The 23,759-nt window shown below is 39.4% G+C and overlaps 1 protein-coding gene across 3 annotated transcripts; it reads left to right on the forward strand.

Moving 5' to 3' along the window:
- Positions 1–13: 13 nt before the first annotated feature.
- rraga (Ras-related GTP binding A) lies at positions 14–22,702 on the forward strand. 3 transcript variants are annotated; one of them, XM_052022184.1, is made up of 10 exons: positions 39–171; positions 8,530–9,946; positions 10,473–10,572; positions 10,911–10,977; positions 14,621–14,843; positions 17,067–17,162; positions 18,220–18,342; positions 19,555–19,646; positions 20,128–20,243; positions 21,716–22,702. In XM_052022184.1, exons 3-10 carry the CDS (start codon positions 10,482–10,484, stop codon positions 21,811–21,813), a joined length of 906 nt encoding a protein of 301 aa, XP_051878144.1. In that variant the 5' UTR covers positions 39–171; positions 8,530–9,946; positions 10,473–10,481; the 3' UTR covers positions 21,814–22,702. The 3 variants fall into 3 exon arrangements, with proteins under 3 accessions (XP_051878143.1, XP_051878144.1, XP_051878145.1); XM_052022185.1 differs by lacking the exon at positions 8,530–9,946 and adding an exon at positions 2,473–2,571 and having other exon boundaries at positions 95–171; XM_052022183.1 differs by lacking the exon at positions 8,530–9,946 and having other exon boundaries at positions 14–171.
- The last annotated feature ends 1,057 nt before the right edge of the window (positions 22,703–23,759 follow it).

Below are 23,759 nucleotides of genomic sequence, written 5' to 3' on the forward strand. Positions count from 1 at the left end.
CCGTAAAGCGGTTGCCATGTCAATGACGCAGGCGAGGCGCGTGACTGTGGCCCGTTGTGTTTCAGGAGCCCGGCGGCTGCGACTGGGAGGTGGACGCGGTCCGGGTAAAGGTCGGGATACATCAGCAACTCCAGCGGGCGGGGGATGCCGAGTACAGCCATGAAGAAGAAGGTAAAAGCAGCTGCGTGGAATTTAGAGGGGGGAGGGAGGTTAAAGTGGGGTTACTAGGACAACAGAATGAAGGTAATGGGTAACTAGCCCCCTCTTGCAGCATCTTCTTCCCCCCCCCCCCCCCACGTCCTATAGGGGTAACGGTGGGTTGAAGACCTCCCCTTGTGGTAGCTGTCTGGGTCAACATGCACTCTGCAGGGCTATTCCAATTCCAGTAACCTCCTCTCCTGTCTGATTTGCCATCAAGGCCACTTGTTTTGGCTACCACCCTCCCCCCCCCCCAAAACCATGTTTTTGCCACGTTATGAATGCACTTCTTCAACACCCTCCTTGCATCTTCTTTCCTGTTACCACCCAGCAGCTACAAAGCACCCAGACTGTTTTAGTTCATGATTGCAATCATGTTAAGGTTTGCATTAACCTTGTTAAGTTTTGTGAGTTTCAGAGGGTGGGCTGTTAAGGCCTTTAATCAACTTAAAATTACTCTGCAGCCTTGTAGCTATCCCTCCTTTTAATGTTCTCAGAGTGGCATGGCACTGCAACTGTCTTCCAATGATGAAAGATCTCGGTCTTTATCAATGATAGCTGTTTCAATCAGCACTTTTTGATAACACAATGAATTAAATTGTCTGCACATTGTTTTTTTTTGTGTAGCTGAGGATTTTGGGAGGAGGTGCAGATGGATCATTGACTTGGCACTCGTCTGCCTCTACTTCAGATTTCTCTTCTGGACTAAAGTACTGGGCTCTGCCATTATGCATATGCTGCTTTCAGTTAATTGTCTGCCCCAATTTGTGCTTGAATGTGACAGAATTATGGAGCTTGAATCTATCCAATTCATTGTGGGACCATTTAGCTTCGTCCATGCCATTCTGGTGTTTAATATTATAACTTTATTACATTTCTGCATCATTTTTACATTTGCCTAGTATTGTATCTGCTACACTCATCTACATGTTCCTTGAACTGAGTTTTATCTATGACTTGATAGTAATGGTAGAATGAGTGACATGACAGGTAATAATGTTGCAGATTGTGTCCTATAGAATTCTTTTACTGCTGCTGACCCACAATGTCTCATATGTGCCCAGTATTAAGACGATAAATTATCCTTGCATAGTTGGGTTCGACACAATGGTTGTACCACACAACATAATGAGCTGGAATGGCCAACTCACCATTTGCTTGCTTACTACCTAAGAGTAATGGCCAGAAAATCTATTGTTCAGCAAAGACTCATTGATCCTGCCGAACCTCCAATGGCATTCAATGATCTGCATGCAGTATACAAAACAAGGTAGATGAGCTTATAGCGCAGTTAGAAATTGGCAGGTACAACGTTGTGGGTGTCACAGTTGTGGCTGAAAGAAGGTCACAGCTGGGACCTAAACATCCAAGGATGCACATCCTATCGAAAAAAAAAGGCAGGTGGGCAGAGGGGGTGGGGTGGCTCTGTTGGTAAAACATGAAATCAAATCCTTAACAAGAAGTGACATAGGATCAAATGATGTAGAATCCTTGTGAGTAGAGTTAAGAAACTGCAAGGGTAAAAGACCCTGATGGGAGTTGTATACAGGCCTCTGAGTAGTAGCCAGGATGTGAGGTACAAATTACAACAGGAGATAGACTAGGCATGTAAGAAAGGCAGTGTTACGGTGTTCATGGTGGACTTAAATATGCAGGTAGATAGGGAAAATCAGGTTGGTTCTTGAACCCAAGAGAAGGAATTTGTAGAATGCCTACAAGATGGCTTTTTAGAGCAGCTTGTGGTTGAGCCCACTAGGAAAAAGGCATTTCTGGATTTGCTATTGTACAATGAACCAGATTTGATAAGGGAGCTTAAGGTAAAATAACCTTTAGGAGGCAGTGATCATAATATGATAGAATTCACGCTGCAGTTTGAGAGGGAGAAGCTAAAATCAGATATATTGGTATTACAGTTGAGTAAGGGTAAATACAGAGGCATGAGAGCTGGCCAAAGTTGATTGGAAGGGAACCCTAGCAGGGATGACGGTAGAGCAGCAATGGCAGGAGTTTCTGGGAGTATTTCAGAAGCTGCAGGATCATTTCATCCCAAAGAAGAAGTAGCATTCTAACGGGAGGATGAGGCAACCATGGCTGACAAGGGAAGTCAAGGACAACATGAAAGAGAGGGCATACAATATTGCAAAAATTAGTGGGAAGCCAGAGGATTGGGAAGCTTTTTAAAAAAAAACCAACAGAAGACAACTAAAAAGTAATAAGGGGAGAAAAGGTGAAATAAGCTAGCAAATAATAAAGGATACCAGAAGTTTTTTTCAGATATATAAAGAGTAAAAGAAAGGGAAGACTGGATATTGGACCACTGGAAAATGACACTAGAAGTATTAATGGGGAACAAAGAAATGGCAGATGAACTGAGTAAGTATTTTGTGAATTCAGCATGGCTTCCTTAAGGGGAGATCTTGCCTGACAAATCTGTTGGAATTCTTTGAGGAAGTAACAGGCAGGATAGACAAAGGAGAGTCAGTGGATGTTGTTTACTTGGATTTTCAGAAGGCCTTTGACAAGAACCTATCAACCTCCACTTTAAGTATACCCAATGACTTGGCCTGCACAGCTGCTAAACATGATAGGAGCCCATGGTATTACAGGAAAGATACTAACATGGATAGAAGATCGACTGACTGGCAGAAGGCAAAGAGCGGGAATAAAGGGGGTCTTTTCTGGTTGACTGCTGGTGAGTAGTGGTGTTCTGCACGGGTCAGTGTTGGACTGCTACTTTTCACATTATATGTAAATGACCTGGATGATGGAATTGATGGCTTTGTGGCCAAGTTTGCGGATGATACAAAGATAGATGGAGGGGCAGGTAGCGTTGAGGATGCAGGGAGTCTGCAGAAAGACGTGGACAGGTTGAGAGAATGGGCAAAGAAGTGGCAGATGGAATACAGCGTAGGGAAGTGTATGGTCCTGCATTTTGGTAGAAGAAATAAAGGTGTAGACTATTTTCTAAGTGGGGAGAGAATTCAGAAATTGGAGGTGCAAAGGGACTTGGGAGTCCTAGTGCAGGATTCCCTGGTTAACTTGCAGATTAAGTCAATAGTAAGGAAAGCAAATGCAATGTTAGTATTCATTTTGAGGAATAGAATATAGAAGCAAGGATGCAATGCTGAGGTTTTATAAGGTGTTGGTCAGACCACATTTGGAGTATTGTGAGCAGTTTTGGGCCCCATATCTAAGGAAGGATGTGCTGGCATTGGAGAGGGTCCAGAGGAGGTTTATGAGAATGATCCTGGAAATTAAAGGGTTAACGTATAAGGAGCATTTGATGGCTCTGGACCTGTACTCGCTGGAGTTCAGAAAGATGAAGGGGGATATCATCAAAACCTACCTAATATTGATAGGCCAAGATAGAGTGGACGTGGAGAGGATGTTTCCAGCAGTGGGAGAGTCTAGGATCAGAGGGCACAGCCTCAGAATAAAAGGACGTCCCTTTAGAACAGAGGTGAGGAGGAATTTCTTTAGCCAGAGGGTGGTGAATCTGTGGAATTCATTGCTAGAGATGGCTGTGGAGGCCAAGTCATTGAGTATATTTAAAGCGGAGGTTGATAGGTTCTTGATTAGTAAGGGTGTCAAAGGCTAAGGGAAGAAGGCAGGAGAATGGAGTTGAGAGGGAAAAATAAATCAGCTGTGATTGAATGGCAGAGCAGATTCGATGGGATGAATGGCCTAATTCTGCTCCAATGTCCTATGGTCTTATCTCTCTTGGGAAATTGCAGGCCACACTCATTGGACCATGTGAAAAGTCACAATTGGCCATTACACACTTTGATAGCATTAAAGGCATACTCCTTAAAACTAGTTTGCTTAACCTCACTGGCAATGCCCTCTAACTGTTTGCCCCGATTTACCATAATTTGATTCACAAATTTCCAATGAATCATCATTGATGTATGAATCTTTTTACTGTAAAGAAAAACATGTCACTCTCTGCACAGGAATGCACTGTACTGAAATGCATTTTGGGCAGCCTTTACAATATGAAATTCTGCATAACAAATGTTTCTCACGAATGCATCTTTCGTAAATTGAGGAATTGCTGTATTAGGGAATGTAGGAGTAAAAATATGCCTGGATTAAGAAAGAAGAATTTATTTTATGTAACTTGTACTGCACAATGAATTCAGGAATGTGAATGTTGGTTTGTATTGAAAGTGCTGGAATATACTGCTGCTTTGGATCACAGAGGATGTCAAATGCATATGTGTGCCATTACTAGATCCTTACAGGGCATTTCTGCACAATCATTCCTACAAATAAGACGACCCCAGTGACAACACTAGGCAAAGAGCAAACATGTTCCTTTGGCTAGTAAAAGCCCATTTAATATTTTTCAGTGGTGAGGTGGACTTTGCATTATCCCTCTCTACATTATGTGAGAGGGATGTATTGGCAGTGGGTTGGAGGGGCCTGAGCCAAAGATTCATATGTACTCTTATTACCTCATTCAGTCACAGGCTTGTCAACTGTGTAGATCTGGGATCAGTACAGACGGAAAATAAGTCTATTGCGCCCTTCTTGGTTGAATCACCAAGTCAACTTTGCAGGCTTAAAGGCTTTCACATCCATAATTATTTTGCCCTTCCGCAGAGATCCTGCAGTTTTCACTCAGCCCGAGGCCTTCTGACTCATCTGGTTAATCCCTAAACTACTTCCTGATCATCTGCCCAGCTAGCTCTGCTGATCCTGTCTCTCTACACCACCAGCATCTCCACAGTCCTCTGTATAATTCTCTTCCTGTCTTGAGTAAATAAGTCTTTTCTCCTGTTGCAGATATGCAGCCACTGTGGTAATGCTCCTTGTTATATGGAGATGATTAAAGACATTTCATTATTCGTTTTTTATATTGCATCTCCTGAGTGTACAAGCTTAATTGACCCAAATTTGATTTCCACTTAAGCAGCGTATTTCTGTCAAAAAAATAACACTGCTGCAGGAGCTCAGTGGGTCAAGCAGCATCTTTGGAGGCAAAAAAGGATCCCTTTGCCTCCACGGATGCTGCTGAACCCACTGAGTTCCTCCAGCAGTGTTTATTTTTGCTCCGGGTTCCAGCATCTGCGGTCTCTTGTATTTCTGGTAAATTACCTTAATGGTTTAGGATCCTCCCTACCTGATTTTTCTCTATTTGCTGCATCTGGTGAAACAATAGATGATTACCAAAATGAAGCTGATTTTGAAGTTGCCAGTCCATTAAGTGGACCAGAGTCAGGATCCAATTTTCTGCTTGCTGACCTTCCTTTTGAGAGAGAGAGAGAGGCACGATAATTAGATACATAATGGAGGATCTTTGGAGGCTAATTGCTTTTGTCTCAGGGAATTTAATCTGCAGTTTAGACCAGCATAAAAATAATCCTCTTTGCTTTGGGAAGTTATTGGGATTTCAGTCAGAGGAAAGCAGCAGGTTACACTTTTCAATTATTTTTAGGCCATAAAACGGGAGAAGAATTAGGCCATTTAGCCCTTTGAGTCTGCTCCACCATTCGATCACGGCTGATTTATTTTTCTCTCTCAACCCCATTCTCCTGTGTTTTTCCCGTAACCTTTGATGCCCTTTTTAATCAAGAACCTCTCGACTTCCACTTTAAATATACCCAATGACTGTCCTCCACAGCCGTCTGTGGCAATGAATTCCACAGATTCGTCACCCTCTAGCTAAAGAACTTGCTCCTCATCTCTGTTCTAAAAGGACAGCTTTTTATTCTGGTCCTAGACTCTCCCACTACTGGAAACATGCTCTCCACATCCACTCTATCCAGGCCTTAATATTCGGTAGGTTTCAATGTGATCTCCCCTCATCCTTCTAAACTCCAGTGATTACAGGCCCATAGCCATCAAATGCTCCTCATCTGTTAACCCTTTCATTCCCAGGGTCATTCTTATAAACCTCGTCTGGACCCTCTCCAATACCAGCACATCCATCCTTAGATATAGGGACCAAAACTGCTTACAATACTCCAAATGTGGTCTCAGCATTACATCCTTGCTTTTATATTCTAGTCCTCTCAAAATGAATGATAACATTGCATTTGCCTTCCTTATTACTGTCTCAACATGCAAATTAACCTTTAGGGAATCCTGCACTAGGACTCCCAAGTCCCTTTGCACCTCTAATTTCTGAATTCGCTCCCCACTTAAAATAGTCTATGTCTTTATTCCTTTGACCGAAGTGCATGACCAAGCACTTCCCTACGCTGTGTTCCATCTGCCATTTCTTTGTCCATTCTCCAACCTGTCCAAGTCCTTCTGCAGACTCCCTGTTTCCTCAACACTACTTGCCCCTCCACCTATCTTTGGATCATCCACATACTTGGCCACAAAGCCCTCAATTCTGTCATCCAGATCATTAACATGACATGAAAAGTAGTGGACCCAACACCAACCCCTGTGGAACACCACTAATCACTGGCAGCCAACCAGAAAAGGCCCCTTTATTCCCACTGTTTGCTTTCTGCCAGTCAGCCAATCTATCCATGCCAGTACCTTTCCTGTAATACCATGGGTACCTATCTTGTTTAACAGCTTCATGTGCAGCACCTTGTCAAAGGCTGTCTGAAAATCCAAGTAAACAACATCTGCTGGTTCTCTTTTTCCTGCCTGTTACTTCCTCAAAGAATTCCAACAGATTTCTCAGGCAAGATCTCCCCGTAAGGAAACCATGCTGACTTCGGCCTATTTTATCATGAGCTTCCAAGTACTCCGAAACCTCATCCTTAATAATGGACTCTTAACAGCTTACCAACCACTGAAGTCAGGTTAACTGGCCTATAATTTCCTGTCTTTTGTCTCCCTCCCTTAGATTGAAGTGGCATTTGTGATTTTCTAGTCCTCAGGAACCATTACTAGCTCCAGTGATTCTTGAAAGATCACTACTAATGCCTCCGCAATCTCTTCAGCTACCTCTTTCAGAACCTTGGAATGTAGTCCATCAGGTCCAGGTGACATCTACCTTCAGACCTTTCAGTTTCCCAAGCACTTTCTCCTTGGTAATAGCAACTACACTCACTTCTGCCCCCTGACTCTCTCAAATTTCTGGCATGTTGCTGCTGTCTTCCACAGTGAAGACTGACGCAAAATACTTATTTGGTTCATCTGCCATTTCTTTGTTCCCCATTACTATTTTTCCAGAGGTCTGATGTCCACTCGTGTGTCTCTTTCACTCTATATATCTGAAAAAACTTTTGGTATCTTCTTTTCTATTATTGGCTATTTCATCTTCTCATCTTTTCTCCCCTTATTGCTTTTTTAATTGCCTTCTGTTGGTTTTTAAAAACTTCCCAATCCTCTAGCTTCCCACTAATTTTTGCAATATTGTATGCCCTCTCTTTAGCTTTTATGCTGTTTTTGACTTCCTTTGTCAGCCTTGGTTGCCTCTTCCTCCCATTAGAATGCTGCTGCTTCTTTGGGATGAACTTATCCTGTGTCATCCGAATGACTCCCAGAAATTCCTGCCATTGCTGCTCTACCGTCATCCCTGCTAGGTTCCCCTTCAAAGCAGCTTTGGCCAGCTCCTCTCATGCCTTTGTACTTGCCCTTACTCAACTGTAATACTGATACATCTGATTTTAGCTTCTCCCTCTCAAACTGCAGGGTGAATTCTATCATATTAATCACTGCCTCCTAAAGGTTCCTTTACCTTAAACTCCCTAATCAAATCTGGTTCATTGCACAGCACCAAATCCAGAATTGCCTTTTCCCTAGTGGGCTCAACCACAAGCTGCTCTAAAGACCTAACTTGTAGGCATTCTACAAATTTCTTCTCTTGGAATCCAGTACCAACCTGATTTTCCCTATCTATCTGCATATTGAAATTCCCATGACCACCATAACATTGCCCTTTTTGCATACATTTTCTATCTCCTGTTGTAATTTGTACCTCACATCCTGGCTACTATTCGGAGGCCTGTATATAATTCCCATCAGTGTCTTTTTACCCTTGCAGTTTCTTAACTCTACCCACAAGGATTCTATATCTTCTGATCCCATGTCACTTCTTGCTAAGGATTTGATTTCATGTTTTACCAACAGAGCCACCCCACGCCCTCAGCCCACCTGCCTATCTTTTCAATAGGATGTGCATCCTTGGATGTTTAGGTCCCAGCTGTGATCTTCTTTCAACCACGGTTCTGTGATGCCCACAATGTCATATCTACCGATTTCTAACTGTGCTATGAGCTTATCTACCTTATTTTGTATACTGCATGCATTCAAATTTAATACCTTCAGTCCTGTATTCACCACCCTTCTCAAATTTGTCTCCATGTTGCCTGAAGTTTAATTCTTATCCCTTCCTAAACTTTCTCTTATTCTTCATTCTAGAGACTTCAGTAACCTCTCTTGCACTCTCCTTCCCTTTTACTTTATCCATACTTTTCCAATCTGTTGAACCCACTCCCCTACTATTTCGTTTAAATCCCTATTTACAGCCCTAGTTATGTGATTCACCAGGACCCTGGTCCCAGTGTGGTTCAGGTGAAGCCCATCCCATCAGGACAGCTCCCTCCTTCCCCAATACTGGTGCTAGTGTCCCATACATGCAAGCTCACTTCTCCCACACCAATCTTTGAGCCACACACTTAACTCTCTGATCTTATTGACCCTGTACCAATTTGCACATGGCTCAGATAGCTACCCAGAGATTATTACCTTTTTTGATTCTGCTTTTTAATTTAGTCCCTAGCTGCTCAAATTCCCTCAACAGAACCTCTTTCCTTGTTCTGCCTGTGTCATTGGTACCCACATGGGCCACGACAACTGGATCTTTCCCATCCCATTCCAAATTCCTCTGCAGGTCAGATGAGATGTCCCAAACCCAGACATCAGGCAGGCAACATAGCCTTCAGGTCTCTCGATCCTTATGACAGAGAATTGTGTCTATTCCCCAGATTATACTATCCCCAATCACAACTATGTTTCTCTTCTCTGCCCCCTTGGTGCCACGGTTCGGTTGCTTATCCTTCCTATAGCCTCCACTCTCATCCGCACAGGGAGCAAGAATCTCAGACCTGTTCGATGAGCTCAAGGGCTGAGGCTTCTCCAGCATTAGGCTCCCCCTATCTGCCTCACTCGCAGTCACACCCTTTTGTCCCTGACCACAGGCCAGATTTGAAGTAGTTAATCTAATGGGTGTGACTGCCTCCTAAAACACAGCATCCAGGAATCTGTCCCCCTCCCTGATGCATCGCAGTGTTTGAAACTCAGATTCCAGGTCATGAACTTTGAGCCTGAGTTCCTCGAGCAACGAACACTTGCTACAGATGTGGTCACCAGGAACCACAATAGGGTTCACCAGCTCTCGCATGATGCAACTACAACACATTACCTGATCCTGCATCCCTACTTTATTTAATTAGTTATAATCTGATGTATTTTTATTTAACTACAAAAAAAAACTTACCTCTCCTTGCCTGCTACAGACCTGTGCCTCCTTGCTAAAGCCTTAGATTCCCACTCCTACAGTGGCCCACTCTCACAATGGCCACTCTGCTTTACCCTACCTTCCTTTTGTTGGCTGAGTTGCCACACACTTAGCCAATCACACAACTTTTTAAAACAAAAACTGTTAGCTCCTCTCCTCTGCTGCTCCGGCTGCTGCAACTGGAGAAAAACAAGCTCCCGACTGAAAATTGCTGATAAATCCTGGCGGAGCTGGAATTGTGGCAGCAGAAGTCATCTGCGTGCAGAAGACCAGAAGACTGATGAGATTCCTCAGTCCCAGCGGTGAGACAAGGGGTTGGTGAGTAGGCATTTGGAAGGTTGATGGGCAAGCAGCTCTGCCAGTCTGGTGCCCTTTTCTGACCTAAAACAATGTTGGTCACCATTGATGGATTGGATATCCCAACCCAAGGAAGATTGTCTTAAATGTGATAACAGAATAATGTCAACTTAAAGGGGAATGCATTAATGAGGCCTACTTACACTGTTGTTCACAGGCTATTTGGAACATGTAGATTGGTAAGGATAGGGTAGAATAGATTTTACCTTTCAATTGGTGCTGTTATAACCAGTGCCAGTCCAGTCAAACAGCTGCATCCTGGACTTGGCAAACTTGTTCAGTGGTAGTGCAACTGACTCAATCTTAGTGATTCTCATTGAAGTCTCACACCAAGGTCACATTCTGTGCTCCTGCTGACCTTGTGTTTCTTCCCAGTATTGTTCAATGTTACATGAACCTGAAAACAAATTGGACTCGGATGCTCTGCTGTCAAGTATTATGTTGCATGCTCATTGATTCTACCATAAAATTGCTGTTCTTTCACTAGGTGCTATTGATGGGAAAAAGTGGGTCTGGTAAGACCAGCATGAGATCCATTATTTTTGCCAACTACATAGCCAGGGATACAAGACGCCTTGCAGCTACAAGTAAGTACTATACGTCATCACGGTCAGTCTTCATGATCAAATGCCATTGTAATGTATTTCAATATGCAGTAGATGTAAAAATAGTTGTTAGAGGAAATAAAATTAATACCCCATAAAACTTGGATTACTGTTTGGTTTTTGCCCTAATCTGTGTTCTGCATCTGTTGCAACACTAAAGTGAAAACATGGCACAAATGTCATTGAGAACTTGGAAATACAGAATGTCTTTTTCCAGTACAATGTTAAGCCATAAAGCACTACATATTAAGAGTTTCTTGGGTAATGTATCATTGGTATCTTGTTGTAGAATCTAAAATACATTTTTATTCTCTCCACAGTTGATGTGGAGCATTCGCATGTCCGTTTCCTGGGAAACCTGGTCCTGAATCTATGGGACTGTGGTGGGTAGGTGCTTTATTATGCAATTGGTGATTAAAAAATTAATTGACCTCCATTATTCTTCCACCACCACTATCCTCTTCCAGAACAACTGCATTTTTCTGCAATTGTAATAGAAAAGATGCAGAATTTCTTTGGACACTTCAGATTAAAATATATATTAAAAAAAAAATAGGGGAGTACTTTGGAATAAAATTCAGTACCTAGTCCGAATCAGGTTTATTATCACTGACATATGTCGTGAAATTTGTTGTTCTGTGGCAGTAGCACAGTGCAAGACATAAAAATTACTATAAGTTACAAACACAAATAGTGCAAAAGAGGAACAATGAGGTAGTGTTCATGGGTTCATGCACCGTTCATAAATCTGATGGCAGAGGGGAAGAAGCTGTTCCTGAGTGTGGGTCTTCAGGCTCCTGTACCACCTCCCCTGATGGTAGTAACATGAAGAGGGTGTGTCCTGGGTGGTGAGGATCCTTAATGATGGATGCCATCACCTTGAGGCTCTGCCACCTTGGGAAGGGTTGTGCTTATGATGGAGCTGGCTGAGTCTATGACCCTCTGAAGCCTCTTTCAATCCTGTGCATTGGAGCCTCCATACCAGGTGGTGATGCAACCAGTAAGAATGCTCTCCACTGTACATCTGTAGAAATTTGCAAGAGTCATTGACATACCAAATCTTCTCAAACTCCTAACAAAGTAGAGCAGCTACGTGCTGCCTTTGTGATCGCATCAATGTGTTGGGCCCAGAATAGATCCTCTGTGATGCTGACACCCAGGAACTTGAAGCTGCTCACCTTTTCCACCGCTGACCTCTCAATGAAGACTGGTGTGGGTTCTCCTGACTTCCCCTTCCTGAAGTCCACAATCAATTCCTTGGTCTTGCTGACATTGAGTGCAAGGTTGTTATGACACCATTCAACCAGCTGATCATCTCACTCCTGTATGCCTCTTCATCGCCATCTGAGATTCTGCCAACAACAGTGGTGTCATCGGCAAATTTATATATGGTGTTTGAGCTATGCCTAGCCACACGGTCGTGAGTGTAGAGAGAGTAGAGCAGTGGGCTAAGCAGGCATCTTTGAGGTGCACCTGTGTTGATTGTCAGTGAGGAGGAGATGTCACTACTGGTCTGCACTGACTGTGGTCTCCCAATAAGGAAGTCGAGGATCCAGTTGCAGAGGGGGTACAGAGGCCCAGGCTTTGAAGCTTGTTGATTAGTACAGAGGGGATGATGGTGTTGAACACTGAGCTGTAATCGATAAACTGCAGCCTGATGTATGCTTTGCTGTCGTCTAGTTCCTCCACTCTTGAATATTAATCTGTTGCACGACTCATTTGGCAAAGCCTGCCCTGTAGGCAAAATGGGTTTCTTCCTGCAAATAGGCACACTAGGCAAAAAAAAAAGTACAATTTTTACAGCAATGTGGTATGAATGTAGTGGATACCTCTTGGTAGAATGCCATTTGCCTAATCTCATTTATTCTAGGGAATTAAGATGTCTGAGTTCTAGCTTTCCTGAAGAAATTCTTCACGTCCTCTTTCTGTTGTGGCAATCCATGGAATGTGGAATCTGATTTATCTTTTTTAGTGTGTTAATTTATCCTCATTCTAACAGTACAAAAATATTTTTGTTCAGTGCTCAATTAACATTTCATTTGGGATTGATTTTTAACTCTAATCTGTGATCCTAATGTTATGAATCTGTAATTATTGTCATAGTTACAATACGTTACATACAGCACAGAAACAGGCCCTTCGGTCCAACTCATCCATACCGATGAAGTTGTCTACTTCAAGTCAAATTTGCCCATATCCCCCTAAACTTCTCCTATCCATGTATCTGACTAAATGTCTTTTAAACATTGTAACTGTAGCCGCCTTTACTACTTCCTCAGGCAGTTTATTTCCATATACCCACCACCCTCCTGAGTGGAAAAAGTTTACCTTCAGATATGTTTTAGATCTTTCTCCACTCATAAACCTATGCCCCCTAGTTTTTGATTCCCATACCCTGGGGGGGGCACTGTAACCATTCACCTTATCTATGCCCCTCATGATTTTGTAGACCTCTAAGGTCACACCTCAGCCTCCTTTGCTCCTGGGAATAAAGTCCCAGCCTACCCAGCCTCTCTTCATAACTCGAGCCCTCCAGTCCCAGTAACATCCTCATGAATCTCTTCTGTGCCCTTTTTAGCTTAATAACATCCTTCCTATGCCCAGGCAAACAGAATTGCACACAGCATTCCAAGTGTGGTCTCACCAACATCTTGTACAGTTGTAACATGTCCCAACTCCTGTAATCAGTGCCCTGCAAGTGTGCCAAATGTCTTCATCACCACCTTGTCTACCTGTGTCTCCACTTTCAGGAAACTATGAACTTGTACCCCTAGGTCTCTCTTCTACAACAGTTTCTAGAGACCTACCATTTACTGTGTAAATCCTACCCTGGTTTAATTTGCCAAAGTGCAATATCTCACACGTGTCCGAGTTAAAATTCCATTTGCCATTCTCTGGCCCACTTCCCTAGTTGGTCCAGGTCCCCTTGTAAACTTAGATAACCCTCTTCATTGTCCACTACACCACCAAAGTTGGTGTCATCTGCAAACTTACTAACCATGTTAACAACATTGTCATCCAAATCATTAGTACAGATGCCAAATGATAGTGGACCCAGCATTGATCCCTGTGGAACACTTCTGGTCACTGGCTTGTCCTTTCAGCCCTTCTTAAATAAAAGCACAACATTAGCCACCCTCCAGACTTCTGGTATCTCACCTGTAGCTAAGCAAGATACAAATATCTCTGCCAGGGTCCCTGCAATTTCTTCCCTAGCTTCCCACAAGCCTTTGTCAGGCCCTCGGGACTTGTCCAGCTTGACAAGCTTTAAGACTCTCTTGTGATGTATGTTCTAAGGCATCACTATCCATATCCATTAATTCCTTGACTTGTGTGACCTTCTCAGTAAATACAGACAATTTGATCTCTCCCATTATATTTATAATGGAATCATATAACAATATTGAAATACTGCATCCTGGCCAACGTGCAGGCAGTCCCTGGGTTACATCAGGGTTCCATTCCTGAAGACTGTTCGTAAGCCAACTTTTGCACAAGTCAGCAACATCCATTTTCTATTGTCACCCATATTGCATAACTTTACATTTCCTATAATTTCATTTCATTAAATGTTTACCCTAACATACCCCTAACTAAACTTGTGGGATATGTACTGTATCCAGTCATTAATGAGTACCACAAAACATTAATATTACTATTTTGAAAAATACATTTTAAAAATGTGTGGGTGAATTTGTGTAAAGTCTGATTTCTATAAGTCATTTGTAACCTGGGGAGCCCCTGTATATTTGCTTCTTTTACCAGTCTTTTCTGAAGTATGGTCTTTCTCCCTTGTACCATTCAACTACTACAGAATCATAATAAAAATTTGTATAAAAGTGATAGCAAAGTTATTTGGAGGTGGAAGGTGCATATAATTATACAAGTTCTTGTAATCTGTCTAGATATTTAGAGAACCCTTCAACTAGGATTCCAGAATAACTGTGGGAAGGGTGGATTTGGGAATGATTTTATTCTTGGACTATTATGGTTTCCTTTCTTTTGACTAATCATCATGTTTAAATCCCAGCCAAGATACTTTCATGGAAAACTACTTTACAAGTCAGCGGGACAACATATTCCGCAATGTGGAAGTTCTCATTTATGTCTTTGATGTGGAGAGTCGTGAATTGGAGAAAGATATGCACTACTACCAGTCGTGCCTGGAAGCAATTCTTCAAAATTCTCCTGATGCCAAAATCTTTTGTCTTGTCCACAAGATGGATCTTGTGCAGGAGGATCAGCGTGACTTGGTAAGCTAGCTGGCTAACAACATTTTGCTTGCCTAGTTTTAGATTATATTATTGGGCAATCAATATTAGATATTTAATTTTTTGGATACAAGATTCAGATGTAATTCAATGCCCCAAATGGGTACACCTTGAGTCCCAATCAGTACTTGAATTTTCATTAGTTTCTATTTTATGAGCTCCACTCCCTTTTGCACTTACCAAATTAAGTAAACATAAGATTAACCCAATTGTTAAACATATAATACGAATATGGTTTCAATTTCGTAAATTTTTTGGATTGAATAAATTTAATCTATCAAGTCCCATTCAATCTAATTTTTTCTTTCATCCATCCAGAGTTGACTCAGCTTTTTTCATATGGAAAAGGAAGGGAAATAGTATGTTTTCGTGATTTATTCATTAATAAATGTTTTTCATCTTTTGAACAATTAACAAATACAATTTGCCTAGATCACACTTTTTTTGATATTTGCAAATTAGAAATTTTTTAAAAGCTACTATACCCTCTTTTCCCACACTTACAAAACTGAAATTACAGAAAAAATTTTTGGTTTTAATCCTTGTCAGAAGGGCTTGATAGCGATAATTTATGATTTAATTATGAAAATTCATTCAGAACCACTGGACAAAATTAAGACTGAATGGGAAAGTGAACTCCAGACACCTATACCTACAGAGACTTGGAAGAAAATTCTTCATTTAGTTAATACATCTTCAATGTGTGCCAGACATTCTTTGATACAGTTTAAGGTAGTTCACAGGACCCATTTGTCAAAAGATAAGCTAGCTCGTTTTTATCAACATATAAGTCCTATGTGTGACAGATGTAAATCGAATGTGGCTTCTTTGACACACGTTTTGGTCCTGTCCTCTTTTGGAAAAATATTGGAAAGATATTTTTAACATTATTTCAAATGTATTGAAGATTGATTTACAACCTCATCCTATCACTACAATTTTCGGTTTACCAAGGATAGAATCTGGCCATTTATCTGCCTCCACTAACCGTATGATTGTCTTTGTTACATTAATGGCCAAACGATCCATTTTGCTTAAATGGAAAGATCCAATACCCCCTACTACTTTTCAATGGTTCTCTCAAACTATATCATGTTTAAACTTGGAAAAAATTAGGAGTGGTACTGTTGATCCTTTACTTAAATTTGAGGAAGTTTGGAGTCCATTTATTCAATATTTTCACATGATATAGATCCCCTTATAATAACCTTTCGATTTAGAGGAACTGAGTTGATGACATAATATTGCTCTGTTTCTGTTGAGAAACTTTAGTCCAGTTTTTTTTGTTCTGTTTTTTTGAATTTTTTTCTTTAGCTTAGTTTGGTTTGATATATTGTTTATAATTTTTCTTATTGTTTTGGGTTTTTTTTTCTTTCTTTATATTTTATCTTTTTCTTTTATATTAATTCACTAATATCATTGGATCTATAGATTTTTTTATACTCTATTGTTCTTTATGATTATCCATGTCATGATTGTTCTCCTGATCTCTTTGTATTACATGTATAAACATTGATATATTAATCTATTAATTTGAAAACTAATAAAAAGATTGAAAAAGAAAGAACATTTTGCTAAAGTTGATCAATTGTTTTAGAAATGGAATAATTGCAACACGGTAGCCCAAAAATTAGCATCTTTGGTTCTTGGGTTTTAATTTTCTTATGGCTATGTGCACAGTATTTTAGTGGGTGTGGTCTCATAGCACAATGTTCAGTAACTCAAATAGGATTTAAGTTCTGGTCTGTCTTAAATGTTATCAAGATGTCATATTGTTGCTCATCTGCAGTTATGTTTCAAGTTTAACTGTTAGAAAACTGAAAAAATCTGAATATGTACTATGCTATACTCAGGAGTACGATGAAATGAATGTTGGTTTCTGAAATCTTTCAACGGCATCCTCTGCTTCTTGAACAAAAACAACAGCTTGTAGGAATAAATTTCTAATGAAATGACTCCATACCACTCATTCAGTCTTGAATTTTTATTTATAATTGGTAAACTTATTTAAACACCGACCTGTGGTATTTTTTCATACCAGTTTCTAGATGAGTACAAAGTTTACATTAATTCCGCTTTTGATACAGAACTGAGATTTGGAATAGAGCACTTCAGTTTACAGTCCAATGCAGATGTAATAGGAATAATAGTTGACTTGTGTATAAAGGCTGAATTTCTTTTAATTTTTTTTTGAATATATTGTAGATTTTTAAGGAGCGTGAAGATGACCTGAGGCGCTTGTCCCGTCCTCTAGAGTGCACCTGCTTTCGGACCTCCATCTGGGATGAGACCTTGTACAAAGTAAGATTGTTTGAAGTGATGATAGCTGCCCTGAGGTCACAGGTTATAAGAAAGCTTTGTGTGTGTGATCTTTTAACGAATCTCAAATTTCATTTGTGTGATGTTTTATTGCATTACCCCCAGTGAATTTCTTTAAGTTGGACAAAGTCAAATCAATTTTTTATGTAATAAGAGATTTCAAAAGCAAAAGAGGTGACCTGATGGAATTTAATTGAATTGTGTTTTTTTTTTGCTTATTTAGCTTCCTTTTCATCTTGTATGTAGAGATGGGTAGGATAGATGCATTGAAAAAGAAGCTGAGTAATCGATGATATGGAAAAGAATAATGGTGTATAAATACTAGCACAGACCAATTGAGCCTTTCTTTTGTGTGAAGACAGTGTAGTGCATAACATTTGCCAGTTGCTCCTTTGGAAAAAGATTGGAAGTATGACCTAATTGAAACAATTCAATTATACTGATATTGAGCACAGTATAGTTCACCCTCCGATACTGTGAAACATTGTGTAGCTGAACTCCTGTGAAATATATTAGATGGAACCCCATATGTTTAGACAATAATGTTATGAAAATTGGTTATTTGTGTAACTGAAATCCTGAGATAAACTGAGAAGAAATGGAAATACTGTTGCATTGAAGGGGAAAGGAACATTTTGATTGCTTGACAATACCTTTTTTTATTGGAAAAATTCTGAAGTTAGTCAGAGTGCTGGTAATGGTGCCACATTTGGCCTGATTGCTGCCCTGTGAAAATGCACCTGTGTGGATGTCTTGTTGGGATTTGGTTTGACGTATGCATCTGGCAGATGCTCTGCCAATTTTGCCATCTTCTGGAACAACCAGCAGTTAGGCCGATTTTCATGGTGTTATCCTGTCATAACTGCACAGCATCATGAAAATCATGTTTAAAGTTTAATATTTTCCAGGAAGGTAGTTGATTTTTTAATTGCATGCCAAAAATTTTTTCTATTGGTGAATGTCTTTTACACTTGCTTTTTAGATGTTCTTAAAGCCATTTTTGATATTTTCTAATACTTTTAAGGTTTGCTTCTCTTAGGCATGGTCAAGCATTGTATACCAGCTGATCCCTAATGTACAACAACTGGAAACCAACCTGAGGAACTTTGCTCAGATTATTGAAGCTGATGAGGTGCTACTGTTTGAAAGGGCTACGTTCCTAGTAAGTGCTCTCTCCTTGTCTCCGTGCTGTGTTGATTTGTGTAGATCCTCACGAGATGGTTGCTTCCAGACGTCCTGCCTAGGTGATTATTCTTAATGTATCTGCCTAAAGGAGGAGTATCTGTGGACCATTTGACTGAAGAAAAGTAGTTGGAGTTGGATTTAAACTCTTCATCTCTGCTTTAGTCCAGGCCTTTGGATATTTGGCCCAGTAATACAACTGTTCACTTTCGTGTTCATTTTAGTAAATTCTCTTTTTTTTAATGAGAGGTGCATCGCTGTAAAATTGAGTTTTCTCTTGGGTTACATTTTATACTGATGATTCAATAGAAATTCCTTAAAGGTTAGGGTTTAAGCCAATGCAATATTTTTTCTATGACTAGCTGCCCTATCCATACAAAGAGGGTCTGATTTAATCCTGATCACTTAAAATATTTTCAAGGGATCTGTTTATAAAGAAGATCCATCACTGTGTGGTGTATTGCTGTTAAATTATTCCTACCATGTCCTGGTATTCATTAGGATTAGCATTTCTGGAGAATGCACGCCATTGTTGTAAGAGGGGCGTGGCGATTAGTGCAATCTTAAAATAGAATTTTAGTAAGGGCTTTCTGTGTCTTGAATGAATATTGAGTCTGCAACTGCTCTTTATTTGGGTCTAGAAGTTTGTGTGTTTAGTTTCAACTACATAAATGTAATGATTGCACTTAAATTTTGAGAGTTAAGATGATTTAACTATACAAGTTTTCATTATTTTGGGAAGGAATCTGCCTAATTTTTGTTGCTTCTGACAAAGCTGCATTTAAAGTGTACAACCTCTGAGGTCTGTTGCAAGAATCTAAATTGGGTGAAGCTATCTCTACACTTTCTGAGAGTGGATCTTGTCTTCCTTAGTCCTATCTAGATAAAAATCCTTTTTTGCTTATCTAGAAAATCCTTCTCTTTTTGTTCCCCATGTACTATATTTGGGTATTACTATATGGCAAAAGAGTGGGGAAACATGAAATAATTGTTTCTATACACGAAATATATAAATGCAATCTCTGATGGCACTCCTTTCTGAGTTCTACTATTGCATTGTTTATACTTTTCTCTATTATTGCAATCAATGTACTATTGGTACATCTAGTACAGTGTTCTTTCAAAAGAACATTTTAATCTCTATCTTTTGTCATTTGACAACACTTGCATTAACTTTTCCCCTATTTTTCAGGTGATCTCCCACTATCAATGTAAAGAACAGAGGGATGCACACAGATTTGAAAAAATCAGCAACATTATTAAACAATTTAAGCTAAGCTGCAGGTAAACTTCTGAAGAACAAGATTTTTATTTGTGCTTATCAAAATGAGAGCAAGCAAGTACAGTTTGCTTCAGTCTAGAGCATTCTTCAATGTGGTGTGGATTAGGTGCTGAAGAAGGCTTACTCAGAAACTGGCTCTGCCATATCCCAGTAGCATTTCTAGCTTCATTAGTCATTATTTTCTTTGTATATGCCTCCAGCAAATTAAGAGTGAACTGGGGTTCCCCAACCCTACTTATTGCTGTAAGGACTGTTGAAACCCAGAATGTTTGTAATCTGTGTTCTGATTTAACAAAAATGCACACTGATACCAAAAACCTGGTCCAGATTGTGTTTGGGACTGACTGTCCAGAGCCATTGTTTCACTTGGACTTTGTTCAGGATTCTCTAACCATAAAAACGTGGTAGACTTTGTAGTGATTAAGGCATTCCTTGTTCTTGGTTTTGCAACACTTAATGTTTTTCATACTGCTCTCTCCATAGTAAACTGGCAGCATCCTTCCAAAGTATGGAAGTTAGGAACTCCAATTTTGCAGCATTCATTGATGTGTTTACATCCAACACTTATGTGATGGTAATCATGTCAGATCCATCTATACGTAAGTAACCAGAACTCCTTCTGTTTTCCCAATTTATTACTTAATGCTGGAAATTGTCATTCATGATATTCCTTATTTAAATTACACAGTACAGGATTTTTTGTAAACAGTTTGACAGATTACTGCATACTAACTAAATGAGGTGCCACTATCAGAAGAGAAAGCTTAATGGATATATATATATATTTTTTACAGATATAAACTGTTTGCTTGACACTTATTTGCCTACACTAGTATTTTCATTGACTACTGAGATAATGGAAGCAAGTTTTTGTCCAAAATGCATATTTATGAGGCAGATGGGGGATTTTATTGATGGTGTCAGAAGGTTGAGCTGAAATAAGATAACTACCAAATAGGGAGATTTGACTAGATGGCAACTAGGAAAGGAGAATTTATTGTCCTGAGATTCTATGGATGGATGTGTTTTGGTTATCAAGAGAACAGATCTGAAGGTGTAATAATGCCACCTAACAGGTAGAAAATACATTTTTGTTTTGATGTATATTTTCTTTTTTCATTGTGATAACTCATTTAAAAATTATTAACATTTGGACAACTTAATCCACTAATTTTTCAAACGGTAAGTTGTTTAATTTGATTCCCTCATGCTTTTTAATATTAGAACTATTGCTATTTCCCTTTATTCTTCATTCCACCACTATTATCCTGCCAAAAAACAAACTGCTGGAGGAACTCAGCAGGTCAGGCAGCATCTACGGAGGGACCTGTCTGACCCACTGAGGTTCTTCTAGGAGTTTGCTGTTTGCTCCAGGTTCCAGTATCTGTAGTCTCTTGTGTCTCCATTATTATCCTGCCCTTTTCATTAACCTAACTCATCAAAATTAAAAATGATAGTGCAACAAGAAATTTAGTGTTTTGGCTAACAATCCAAGAAAATACTATACGTTGTGTATTGTTTCCTTTAGAAAATGGGAAATTCTGCGCATGAGAATGGACTAAAAGTTAAATCATTGCTGGAATTATCCATAAATTATTTGTGGGACAAGGATTACTAATAGGATAATAAACCTTTTGAATGTATCTTTCATGAACCTACTTCATTTGTAACAGTCCTATTGAATCAATTCCAGCTCATGAAATCTGCATTTTTTGGGCAGGTTATGTCCCTCTAACTGTTTTTGCCTCTCTATATCTCTCCTTTCTTATTTGTATATCCTATATGTAGTTTCACTGAGTTATCTGCCTGTTCTTTCCTTTCAGTCATTTTACAAGTGCTAGTCTGGAAATGATAGTAGGTAAAAGTGGTATTGTGTAATGTACCCTCCCTGCTTCCATTGGCAATCTACCTCAGCAATACTGAGATTAGAAGTTTGTTGTTTTTGGACCATCAGTGGACATGGCCTCTTCCTGTTGTCACTTCTACTTATGATTTCAACTATTGCATGTTTGTTTGTTTTGTGCAATTTAACATGCACTGTTTTCTCATTTTGAATTAATCTTTTTTCCAGCTTCAGCAGCTACACTTATCAATATTCGTAATGCCCGGAAACACTTTGAAAAGTTGGAGAGAGTGGATGGTCCTAAACACAGCCTTTTGGTTCGCTGAAGGGCAGCTTTATTATGGACTAGATATCAAATGGGTGTACAACAACTTGATATTTCCTGATATAATTCTTTATATCGTGTCTGTTTTTGAGTAATTTGCTGCAGTTGTCACATTTTTTGTGACCTTAAACAAAAATCTTGCCACATAATTCGTGTTGTTTCCTAAATGCAACGGGCCCTGTTCATTCCAGACAGTGCTCCAATGCTCTCACTATGATACAAGTTTACCTGGTCCCATCTTGACGACACTTCATGCAAAGTCAGCAACCTTTTGAAAAGTGCTCTGGGGTTTATATAATTTCAAGATATTTGTCTTTAAATTCTGCATGCAAAATATGCCTTGTCTTTTTCTTTCTGACCTGACAATCTAACCAATGCTGTTTTCTTTACCCCTCCAGAAGGAAGTTAAGCACATTATATTCTATATAATTATACTCCCATATTAGAGGAAGTGATATCACTATTAGATACAAAGATAATCAGTTCTGTAACATTCATAGAGTGTGCGTGCTGAAACAAATGACAGTTACTTTCTTCCATTTACAACACCCAAAAAATTAAATGTGTTTTTGTAAAATGTCACTTAATGTGCTTTGATTTTTAATATTTAGTTTTTTTTGTAAAAGCTGAATTATGGGTGGTCTGTTTGTTGCATCATTGCATTCTCTGTATTCCCACAGTTATTTTATGTTGGTTTGGGATGAGCTGATGAGACTTTCCCTCTTCCTCCTCTTCATACTCCTACAGGGGCAGAGATAAAAGAAGATATTGCAAATCTAACTGGGTTACTCTTGCACAGACCCGAGTACTTGATGTAATAGCATCAATTCCCTGCCCTTTCCTGTATTTTTTTTAAATAGGTATTTAATAAAGTCTATTTCAAACTCAAATTGTGGTGTGTGAACTATATTAGAATTACTCTGCATTATTCATTTTGTTAGTTGCTCTTCTCAAAGCTTTTAACTGACTGATGTCATGCATTTTTCCATAAACAATTTAGGTGTGTTTTGCTGCTGATTGTTTTAAACCTAAAGGATGAACAGATTATTTGACCTGTGAATTCATAGTTTGCTTGCAAGTGTTCGGAATGTTTTTCCTCATCCTTCCATTTGCAGGTATCTCTAGTGTCTGGTGGAGTCTATTGCATTCTTTTTCATCCACTCCAGCTTAAAAAGAAAAACATCTAAATAAAACAATTTCATTAGTAAGAGTGAATATGTGAACTTCTTGCACAGATATTTGAATTTTAGTTAATACTTGTTAATCAATGTTATTTGAAATAATAAATCTGGATTGGTGAGAATGCTGTTTTGCAGGCAACCTTTAAATTTCTTTCTACTGAAAATGATGAGGAGGCAGAGTTTTAAAATGAGATTTTCAAACTTCTCAAAATACATTTCCCACCATCAAAAAAGACTATTTAAGAATTCTGTTAATATTCTAAGCACTGAGTATATTCTGTATGGCATTAATTTTGCTTGTTTCTGTGGTGTCACTTTTTAAAAGTTGCAAGAGACTTTGAACTGAGTAACATTTGGGGACATTCAAAGTATGTTTAGAGGTAATCTATTTGTTAACAAAACCCACTGACAGAAATGCACATAACCTAATTTGCTAGTTTAGTCCTGCCATTTCCTGTCAACAATTGATTTATTTTGCATGGGTCAGTGGGGAAGACTGTTTCCATTCTCTGCTATAGACTAGTAGTTAATTTCTTTGTGAACTATTGTTTAAAGCATGGTGATAAATTTGTTATATTTTGAAAAGATGCCTGCATTCTTTGTATACCAATAAAGTAAATAAAAAAAAATCTGCAGAACCTCCTTCAAGTGTTATTTTGACCAACATGTCATCCAAGTTCCCAAGGTTTAGTTGTTCTGCTGCCAAAACTAATTGCTACATTATTGGAGTCACTCTATTCTTCATTTTTGGTGGTGGCATTGTTTT

Source organism: Pristis pectinata, chromosome 8, assembly GCF_009764475.1.
Source record: "Pristis pectinata isolate sPriPec2 chromosome 8, sPriPec2.1.pri, whole genome shotgun sequence".
Taxonomy (NCBI): domain Eukaryota; kingdom Metazoa; phylum Chordata; class Chondrichthyes; order Rhinopristiformes; family Pristidae; genus Pristis; species Pristis pectinata.